Source organism: Typopeltis vanoorti, chromosome 20 (assembly GCF_054136105.1).
Source record: "Typopeltis vanoorti isolate ZY-2024b chromosome 20, IOZ_Tvanoo_1.0, whole genome shotgun sequence".
Lineage (NCBI taxonomy): Eukaryota > Metazoa > Arthropoda > Arachnida > Uropygi > Thelyphonidae > Typopeltis > Typopeltis vanoorti.
The window spans coordinates 32,651,859-32,663,845 of NC_143568.1; the positions used below are offsets into that span (position 1 = coordinate 32,651,859).

The following is an 11,987-nucleotide window of genomic DNA, read 5'->3' on the forward strand; positions in this document are numbered from 1 at the left end:
GGACCCTTGTTGTGTTTTAGCCATCTTATTGCTTTTTCTACCTCTCCTCTTAAAATGTCCATATCATACTCATTATCTGGTGGTGATATCTGCTTCAATTCTTCAGTCAGTTTCACAATCTAAATCTAGTTTTTCTTCATATAACTCACTACGGTATCTTGTCCATCGCTGTACAGTTTTATCTTTATTCGTCAATACTTTGCCTTTTTCATCTTTAATTTGGTCTGTTTCGGTTGCTACCATCTATTAATGGTTGTAATCATTTTGTATACCTCCCTAGTTTTATGCTCTCCATAGTACTGTTCTATATAATTGCATTGAGCTTCTAACCGGCTGCTTTTTTCACCTCATTACACTTTCTTCTATATTGCTCCTCTATTTGTTCTGATGTATCCCTTCTTATCTTCAACATTCTTTTCTCCTGTACTAACTTAAGTGTTTCTTGTCTAATCCATTTCTTCTTGATCTTCTGGTACTGTTTCTTCAACTGCATCTTCTATTGCCTTCATTACCCCTTTCACTCTTAGATTCGAATTTTTTTCTTTGTCCACTTTTAAGTTTCTCTTCTAACACTGTTCTGTGCCTTCTTCCTATTTCTGCTTCACTTGTTTTTGCTGTATCTCTTCGTTTCTGATTGATCGGGTTTATATTTTCTTTTTAATTTCAACTTGATGTTTGCAATCGCTAAACTATGATCCAGGTCTGTATCCGCTCCTTAAAAAGTTAGACACTGCTGTACTGATGTTATCCATCTTCATTTAATCATAATGATATCAATCGTGTTCTTGATTTTCCCATCATTTGATCGCCACGTACATTTTCTATACTCCTTTTGCTGGAGTCTTCTGTTACAGATCATCTCGTGGTCCACAGCAAATTCTAACATTTTTTCACCTCATTCATTTTTCTCCGAAACCATATTTTCCCATGACTTTGCCAACCATCATTATCTATTCCAACTTTGGCATTCCAATCTTCTTCAATAATTAGTACATCTTGCTTTGGTATTGTTTCTATTGTCTCTGTTAGATCTTTGTAAAATGAGTCGGTATCCTCATCTGTGCTGTCAGATGTGGGTGCATATATCTGGACTATTGATATGTTAAATGATTTTGCTTGAAATCTTGCTGCTATGATTCATTCATTGACTGGTTTGTAGCCTAACAGTGCCTCTCTAGCTCTTTTGTTAAGAAGGAAGTCAACTCCTGCTTCGTGCTTGGTGTCATGCCCTGACCAAGAATAATAGTCATGCCTAAACTCTGCAAGAGTTTCCCAAATGAGAGGCAGTTTAATGCAACAATATTTGTTGAGGTTGCTATAGTTTGTCGGGGCAGAAGCAGATTCAAGGAAAAATCTCTCATTATTTGCTTTTGAAGAATAAGGTGGCTTTTTTCCAATGGATCCTGTAATAGTATACTAATCCTAGGCAGCCATAGGTGTCTGCATGGTTAGCCGAGTGGTTACATATAGTAGTGAGCTAGGGAAATTTTAACCAAGGGCTCACATGGTCCAGAAAAAAAAAAGGGGGGGCTAACTTAGCCCTTATACAAAGTCGCAATACTTATATTGCGACTTTGTAAAACTTCTGACAGATATGATAATTCCTGTAGGATATCAATCATTAATGCTAGATCTTTTAAAAATTCCAAATTGAGAAGTCGGTTTTAGAAGCCCTTATATTCATCGTTTGATGCAAAATGCTTGCATAAAGCTGGGTAATTTCTCCACACAACAAGAGCTGTTCATAAACTGCAAGCTGCCTATCGTGGTCCAAACACAGAGTCGATCTTTAAAATTTCGATACCAAGGTCTTTTGCAATCGTATTTCATTCTCGTTGATTTGGGGGGATTGATGTTAAAAAGCATATAATTTATCCATAAATATTTCAAAATGATTTATTTCTTTGATGTTTTTTTATCGATGAGCTATGCAATGCCAAATCACAATGTTGGGAAATCTTTGTAGAAGTTCGATTGCAACACCTGATTTGTTTCCTAACATTACACTAGCTCCATCAGAACAAAATGCAATGACATGATTTTTTAAATAGTTATCAGAAAATCCATATGAATTTAAAGTAGCAATTATAGTAGCATGTATACATTCTGCGGTGGTATTTTCTAGTTCTACAAGATTATTAAACAAGAAGAACAAGGGGCTTGCAAATTTGAGAAAAATTAACAAAGGGCTCGAGTGAGCCCCTTATAGCTCACCACTGGTTACACGCTCTGCAACCATATGCCTGAGAAAGGAGTGTCCTGCATTTGATTCTCGTTGCTGACATGAGGAGCTTAAGGATCTTTCTCAGACATAGCCAAGTTAGCCAGTCTTGGGCATGTACTGCAGGGTTTTTCTCCACAGTTTATCTGGGGTTGTTCCTCCCACAAAGTAGGTAAACCTTCTATCTTTCCTAAATCCTCTTGCTCATCTGCAAGGTATGCTTCCATTATGTTCTCAATCTTTCTGTCAATATCATCATCGCTTTACCAAGATGGCTTGTCAAGGCAATTGTTCTATAATTTTTACATTGTAGCTTATTTCCTTTCTTGTATAATGTCACTAATATCAATTTCATCCACACCTCTGGCATTTTCCCTTCTTTCCATACCATATTGCATAGTTAATCTTAAGAACACAACTCTTCACAGACAATTACACGTGGTTGAGCTTGGGGGTAACGACCCCACCTCGTAGTGAGTTATGAAACTCAAAAATGGGATGCCAAGGCCCTACATGGGACCGTAGTGCCAAAGAAGAAGAAGGCAGCCATAGTGTGGAAGTGAATGCAGCCAAGATGCTCTAAGATCTTAATGTTGGCTGGCTTGCCTGTATAGCGAAATGAGAATGGTTGCAGTTGTTGGGTACTTGCTAGACCCCAGGTCAATTCAGAGGTTGTAGCTGGTTTTTAAGAGTGCAGTTAAAGGATGCTAACATCTTGTGTGGTTTGAAGGTGGTTACAAACATTGTATTATTATTATTATTATTATTATATGGGCACTTCCATGGAGTCTGAAGACTCATTGCAGGAGACCTAAACTATCTTCGCAATTTATCATACCTCTGCTTGAACCCATTAACAGACAAAGCACTTACAAATGACTCTGACAACAGAACACTCCACTAGACTCCTGCATAGCATAGCAAATCACGCTTGACTTTAGAAGAACATGGGAAAGAAGTTATATATATACAGGTAACCCTCATACTCATATAACACAGATGTTAGGTTCCATAGAAATGCCGCGTTATATGAATCGCGCTATATGAGACTTAGATCACATAGAAAAAGTAGGGTTAGGTTCCGAAATCTTTTTTTTTTTAATTATATATACAACAATGACATATCCAACAAAAACAATATTTTTATTTAATTCAGGTAATTCATATAAGTTAAAAAAACAAACTATGAGACAAATACATAGTATAAAATTATAAAAATTACAAATTGTACATATTTCATTGCACATAATGCATAAATGTTTTAGACACAATAAAAAAAAGCGCATATTTTAATCATCATCACTGTCTTCAGAAATAACATTTTGTAGATGTTCTTTAAGTGGCTGGAGGTCGTCACCACTTGAAATCTCTCGGACATCATTTGTATAATTCTCATTGTATACTTCAGCTGGTTTAGTAATCAAGAAGTCAGTAATAAGACTTTGCTTTCCACTATGCTGCAATTTTTTAATAAGTTCATAATATGGCACTAAACAAATATCCATTTGTCTCGTGAATTTTCCAGAGCGCTCTATTGAGGGATCATTATCCGTAAAATAACTTCTTAACTTTCTTGCCAAGTCCAATCCTTCTGCTAATTTCTTTAAACTGAATTCTTTAATGGATTCATCACAATCTTCAGCAGAACTTTCCCCGCCATTTAGTTTGATGCCATCTATTAATTGTACCAGTTCTTCCTCATTTAAATCTGTTTCTCCATTAATTAATTCACTAATTTCGTTTTTAACCATATCGCAAAAGCCCTCTGCACCAGAAATGTGTGTGACGTTTATTATACGACATAGCTCAGCATCCAATGGAGGTACGAAATTTTGTTCAAGAACAACTTAAGGCCATATTTTTTTCCAGCAAGCATTCAGCATAGAGGGTTGTAATTCCTTAATGGACAAAGAAATAATTTTCACACAATTCAATATTGAAAACTCTTTCCATGCTTGAGGCAGTGGATTGGTCGAGTGGTTGAATAAGTGAAGCAGTATTAGGTGGCAAAAAAGTTATTTTAATATTCGGATGGCTTAAATTTGTTGGGTGGCCTGGTGCTTTATCTAAAATTAGTAGAATTCTGAAGTCCATATTCTTTTTCTTTGTGTAACTTTCTACATCGGGTACAAAACACTTGAAAACCAATTTTCAAACATGCTAGCTGTAATCCATGCCTTTTTTGTTGGCCCGCCAATAAACAGGCAGGGTGGACTTGTCGAGCTCTTTCATCTCATGAGGATTTGCGGATCAGTTAATAAACATTGGTTTTGTCATGTAATCACCTGATGCATTACTACAAAACAATAGAGTAATTCTATCTTTGGAAACTTTGAATCCAGGAACTGATCTTTCATTTTTCGAAATATGGGTGTGTTTTGGTATTTTTTTCCAATATAACGCATTAAATACCTGGTCTGCACTGTAACTACCTTCTTTAATGATTTTTAAAAGCTCTGCTGGGTATTTCCAGGCAGCTTCAACGTCTGCTGATGCTGATTCTCCCTGGATTTTAAGATTATATAAAGAAAACTGCTTTTTTTAAAGTTTTCGAACCAACCTTTACTGGCAGAAAATCCATGCTGATTTTCTGCCAGCAAGGGTTGGTTCGCTTGATCAAGATTCTTCTGAAGAATCTTGATCAAGTTCTTTTAAATGTTTATAAACTTTGAGAGGTTTTTTGCTTAATGAGGTGTTCATCCAAAGGAATTTTCTTTTGAGTGCAATCTTCTATCCAAATCATTAGAGATTTCTCCATTTTTTTCTATTAGAATATCGCAAACATGAGCAATGCACTTTGCACTTACCGTTGACTCAGCAATAACACTTTCTTGGATTTTATGTTCATTTTGTTTGATTGTTCGAATTGTTGATTCATTTAAATTCAGAGTCCTTACAACAACTCCTGGTTTTTCTCCAATTTTCAACCGATTCAAGATTTTAATTTTTTCTTCGAGAGAAATGAATTTCCTCTTCAGTGTTGATTTTTCCCTTTCGTTGGTTTTAGTGGCCATTAGAATAAAAATAAACTTTTACATTAAAAAAAAAGGATTACATATGTATGTAACTCACCAGAAAATAAACTGCTCTGCTTGAGAATACACTTATGATTTTAAATGCTTTTCTGGCAGAAAACAAAGACAATTTTTAATAATAAACACCTTTATACAGTAAACCCTAGATGGTGAACCTGTGGCACTCACGTGCCAGAGGTGGCACGTCTGAGAATTTTGCTGACACGTCAACGATTTACAGGTTTCAAGTTAAATTATTCAAGTTTTTTTTTAATTGTTACAATAAGAACAAGCTGAATTTTGTTTTACGCAAGACAGCAGCTATAAAGACGTTTTGGTGCAGTATTAACAAAAGATTCCACGACCCAAAGACAAAAGCAACCGACACGTGTTGAGTTGAAATGCTAATTCTCTTCAATCAAATTCCATAACATCTGAAACTGTCATAACAACATTCACTATTAGTTTTAACACATTCACAACAGGGTGTCATTTATCGTTCCGATGGAAACTTCTCATTACTGACTGGCTCAACTCACACAAACGTTTCAACCCTTGGTTGAATTTTATGGCTTCTTGTTTGTGTTGAGGTGGCAGGCGAACTCACACATTCATTATATAGCATGTTTCAATTCTTGGTAGTCTTTTATTTTAAGTTAGCCTTTGTGATCTGTCATAATGACATTGAGAATTTCCAATGCAATAAAACAAACACTTATTTCATAATTGAAAAATTAGACAATAGTTTTTAGTTAGATATTGTGTTTCGGACAACATATGGTTTTGCTTAAGTCTATACAGCGTAGTTTCTGTGAGAGGGGACATGTGATTTATTAGTTAGCGCCGGTTTTATTCCATCTGTCTCTAATTGCACTATTTGTTGAGAATGACACAGACTGCAAAAGCCTCTGTACAGTACCTTATTCAGTGATACAATAAAACTAAATTCGATACTTATAACTACTTGCATGATATGGGCAGACACAAATTTAACGAAGATAAAATTTGATTTTTAAGTCCTGAGGTGAAAAATATGAAAAAAAATACAGGGTTACTAGAAATTGCAGACCGTGTTGAACAAGGGATACTACAATTTGTAGACCGCGTTGTATAAGTACCGTTATACAAGGGTTACCTGTATATGTGTGTGTGTGTGTGTGTGTGTGTGTGTGTGTGTGTGTGTGTGTGTGTGTGTGTGTGTGTGTGTGTGTGTGTAAATATATATGTATATATATATGTGTGTATATAAATATATATATATGTGTGTATATAAATATACATATATGTGTGTATATAAATATATATATATGTGTGTATATAAATATATATATATGTGTGTATATAAATATATATATATGTGTGTATATAAATATATATATATGTGTGTATATAAATATATATATATGTGTGTATATAAATATATATATATGTGTGTATATAAATATATATATATGTGTGTATATAAATATATATATATGTGTGTATATAAATATATATATATGTGTGTATATAAATATATATATATGTGTGTATATAAATATATATATATGTGTGTATATAAATATATATATATGTGTGTATATAAATATATATATGTGTGTATATATGTATATATATATGTGTGTATATAAATGTGTGTATATATGTATATATAAATGTGTGTATATGTGTATATAAATATGTGTGTATATGTGTATATAAATATGTGTGTATATGTGTATATAAATATGTGTGTATATGTGTATATAAATATGTGTGTATATGTGTATATAAATATGTGTGTATATGTATATATAAATATGTGTGTATATGTATATATATATTTGTGTGTATATATATATTTGTGTGTATATATATATTTGTGTGTATATATATATTTGTGTGTATATGTATATATATATTTGTGTGTATATGTATATATATATATGTGTGTGTATATGTATATATATATGTGTGTGTATATGTGTATGTATATATATGTGTGTGTATATATATGTGTGTGTGTGTGTGTGTATATATATGTGTGTGTGTGTGTGTGTGTATGTATATATATATATGTGTGTATATAAATATATATGTATATATGTGTGTGTGTATATATACATATATAAATGTGTGTGTGTGTAAATATATGTGTGTGTGTATGTATATATATAGCAAATTGGATGGAAGGCATGTGTAGATTAAAGAATGCTGAAGTATGGCTCCTTTTTTTTTTTTTTTTTTTTTTAATATATATATCTGGTACGTATCATGTGGAATAAAATCCCTTATCAATTCTTTTGAAAGTGATTGAAAATAAAGGTTATTATGGTTTATTATCGTCTTTCTATAAGCTAAGAATTCTAGTCATCACTGAAATGAAGAGGAAAAAAGTGTATTTTGTGTGTTGAAGTTCTTTCCAAATGTTAATCTGCTGAGCATAAGTTTGATGGTACTGAACTAGAAAGGATTGATAATGGAATGTAGCAAATGTATATCCATCTGTTGGTTTCCTTTCTGTATATAGAATATTGAAGGCTGGTTATCCTAAAAATGAACATATCTAAAAAAGAAAGACTATTCTTGGTTTTTACCTGTAGAATAAATTGAATTCCTACAATGTACTGAGTTAATATTTTGGAGAATGACTTGCAGTATGGCTGATGAAGATTTCCAAACTACAAAATAAATTAAAGATGCCAAGAAATTATATTCTTGGTTTAATTCTTTATCCTAGTGTAAGCAAATAAAGTTTACACCTGAAGTAATTTCAAGACCAGGCATCTCGTATATAGAGGCTAATGACTTCACATCACTTGCCTTAGGATCCCATAATGCAAAGCACATATCCTTACGGATATGAATAATGCTATACATTATGAGAAGGATCACTACCTGGACTGGTATTGACCTTTTGTGAGGTCTCATCAGTGGGAGCTAGACCGAAGTGATACCAAGGTTGAAGTAATACACAAGTCATATTTCCATATATGAGTAGCCAAAAGTTGTCACTCCTTATAACTAAAATACTCTGGATTAGAGATGGATGTTGGAAATTTTTCCACTTGTTATTCTATAAATTAAAGATGCCAAGAAATTATATTCTTCATTTAATCCTTTATCCAAGTGTAAGAAAATAAGAAAACAATGAAATAAGGTGTTGTTCAGGGGCCATACCACAGGTTCCGCATAGTGTCTTGATGCACTTTGGCTGAGGTTTTGGATCCCTTTCTTGCAGAAATGCAACTTGGATACACCCTGATACGCCACCACTCACCAAACCATCACTGACACAAGATGATGATCTCTCTGAATCCTGGGTGCTATGGTACATGCTTTGATCATTTTGGCAGTTAAACGACTATTCAGTGATGAAAAGGATATCTTTGTGTTTGTTTGTTTACTGCCAGAGAAGTGCCTTTTAATTTTATCACCCTCTTCTGCATAAGTTGTGGTGTTAGGAAGTGTCCAGTAGAACAATGATAGGCTCTCATCCCCTAGTCATCAGGTTAGCACACATGACATCACTTTCTGTGCTGTCACAGGATTACAACGGAGGCATGCCTTCATAGTTCTCGCAAGCTGTTGTGTCCTGACGCGGCATAGTTGACCTGTTCTCTGGCACTCAGATACGTTTTCTGTATCATTATAATGTTTGATACACAAACATCCTACTGATTCTGAGTGTTTTAGCATGTTGAAAATAACAGGTGGCTGAATTTAACCTTGTGAAGTGATAATTGTTCTCATAATCTTTCCCATTGCATGTACAGCTAGACGACTTTCTCTCTACTGATATATACATGATTGTTGGCTGTGCGCAGCGCCACTAACAAAACTGGACTTGCACATTCTGTGGGCACTTCTAGGATGTGCAGAAGTTGTAACAGTATTTATGACAAGACTAGATAGTATAACAAGGTGAGGAATACATTTGAAAAGGAGTGCATATACAATGGTGTACTTAGATTTTGCAAAAGTTTTTGATAGATTGCTGCACATGAAGTTGGTAACTAAATTGGAATGGATGGAATTGCATACAAATGAGTTTGATAGATGACAGATGTATATCAGCAGGCCGTGTATGTAGGTGTAGTATCCAAAGAGGAAAGTCACTAGTGGTGTGCTGCAGAGGTTTGTTTTTGGGGTGATTGTTTAACTTTCATATTAATGATATTGGAGCAGGTTTGATAGAAAATATGAACTGTTTTCAGATTATGAAAAATTTGGAAGAATGATGAATAGTCAAGCAGATGTTGTAGTCTTATAGGAGGACTTGAATAGATTGTATGCATGGGCAATTAATTTAAACTGTTAGTTCAGTGTTGCAAAGAGTAAGGTTTGGCATTTGGTGGGCATTGATGGAATGCAAAGTATTTCTATCAGGCCTCATATGGATTATTGTGCACAGATTTGGTCCCCTGGTTGGGATGAGGATATATTAGTAAGGGTCTAGAGAAGATTAACTAAGATGGTAACAGCTGGTCTTTGGAATGTGGGGTATGAAGACAGGTTGAAAAAATGTAATTTATAAGCCTCGTGAAGAGGAAGAAAGTGGAGATATGATTGAGATATTTAAGTTGGTATGGGGTTGTTACTGGGTTAATCTGGAAGAAATCTTTCACAAGGTGTGAGCAAGGGAGTAAGGAGCAAGTTCTTTACACAGAGAGCAGTTGGTAAGTGGAGTGCATTTCCTGACAGTGTGGGGAATATTGAATGAGTTTAAAGCAGTTTGAGCTTTTTGTGTAATAATGTATTTAAATCTAAAGACTCCAGTGAGTCTTTAGACTCCATGGAGGTATGATGTTAATAATAATCTGCCAAGAATATGAAATTATATGGTTTTTTCTTCTATTTCTTTTAAACAATTTAACTACTTAATTGAAATTCAAGGTATAATTATTATAACTAATATCGCCTTCAGTTGGAATACCACAGTTTTTATGATTTTGATTTTATTATTATGCATTTTTGGGGGAAAAAATGCTCTATCTCTCTAATATTTATTTAGAAATGATTGTTCACTTATAGCATGGGCCTGGGTAGGACATGGTGTATCTTCTAATCTGCATGTAGCTGATCCTCCAGAAAGTGATAAGCCTCCAGTTGTTATAGTGTCACTTTCTCATGCTGGTAAAGTAAAGGATATAGCAGGAGCTGTCTTTGGATCTAAATCAGCTGTTATATCTGCAGGTGGAGCTGGTTAGTTTTTATTTTTATTTTAATCTTTATATTTTATTTATTTTTATTAATTGTATTTTATTTATTTATTCAGCACTAGAAAATTTTGAGAGGTTAAAATCTAACTCTATACTCCTTATGTAGCACAGTTGCAGTTAACTGATATTTGGTTAACCAATATCCTGTTTTAACTAACATGAAGAATTCAGCTATAATGTATATAATCTTTCACCAGTTAGCTATATAGAATGAGTTTGGTTAACCCATTTAACTTGCACACACTCAATATCTATGTCCTCTGTATGCCTGTTGTTAAGACTGCAATTTACATCTTCTAAAGCTTTGGTCTGCCATTGTTAGTAATAGTGAGCATCTGTGTTTAGTTTGATGTTGGCAGTGGTATTTTCAACAGTAGCATAAATTTTGGAGTGGGGAATATGACAAATGAAAAAAAAAAGAAAAAGTAGTTGTTTCTATGAAAAAAAAAATTTTCAATGATAATGTTTGCAATTCTTTTTATTCATAATGATTTTTATGTGTGTATTCTTCTTTTATACACACTATTAATATAATACAGTGTTATAAACATATTTGCACTGTTTCCTTCCAATTTCTTATTAAACATTTTTGATCATCTGACAAACTATCCTTTGCATTCCTTGATTAGGTTAGTTAATTGCAACTCTGCTGTAGATTTTTTATTTTTATAACTAAGGTAAAAAAGAAATTTCTAAAGTAATACATGTGCTTGACTTTGATCTGTATATCATTACAGGCTACAAAACATTGCAAGTGATTCAAGGTAATGCTACGGTATACATCCATATTACTCTTATAAAGAAATGGGACATCTGTGCTGGCAATGCCCTTCTCAGTGCCTTAGGTGGGCAAATGACTACCCTTAGTGGTCATACATTTTCTTATGGAGCAGATGACACCCCATTGAATGAAAATGGTGTTTTGGCAACCATGTATCACCATGATAAATATTTAAAGCAACTGCAAATTGCAAAAGTGATTTAGGTAAATAATGTAAAGTGTTCTTTAGCTTTCAAAGGTGAATTTAACAAGATCTGTATAAAAGGACAAGTTACTAGGCAAACAGTTTACTACTACATAGAAATTGTGAATGAGGATGTACATTATCTGTAAGCTACTTTGTAAGATACTTCTTTGTAAAATAATCTAGATGCTTTAATTAGTGGCATTTTTATAAAAGTTCTGTAGCCATTGAGTAGAAGAAAAACAATGCGAAGGATAAATTCCCCTTTTATACTTGTGATCTTGGCCATATTATTATCTCTTCATCATTCATTTTTAATAAAATGCAGAAATTTATGTATAAGGAAAGATTCTGGTTAAGATGTGCATGTGCCTGCATTATGTTCACACATGGAGAAGGGACTTAAAAAAAAGTAAACACATAAATGTAAGTGAAGATGCTGGGGAAAAAAAAAGTAATTCTTTCCATCTAGAAAAGCAGTGGTGGTGGTGGGGGAGAAACTACTGCTTGTGATTTTCAGACATTTCATTTGTCTGGCTCTGTAGTATGAATTACACTAATGCACACACTAGTTAAAGAGGTTCTA

The 11,987-nt window shown here is 33.7% G+C and overlaps 1 protein-coding gene across 1 annotated transcript in view; it reads left to right on the plus strand.

The window, feature by feature from the left end:
- Positions 1-11,678, plus strand: part of LOC150095349 (putative inositol monophosphatase 3) — a 68,074-nt gene extending 56,396 nt beyond the window's left edge. The window contains exons 4-5 of the mRNA XM_090410343.1: positions 10,249-10,419; positions 11,174-11,678. Coding sequence (XP_090266469.1) covers positions 10,249-10,419; positions 11,174-11,421 — 419 coding nt within the window. The 3' untranslated portion in view covers positions 11,422-11,678. The remainder of the gene's footprint in view (positions 1-10,248; positions 10,420-11,173) is intronic.
- Positions 11,679-11,987: the final 309 nt, after the last annotated feature.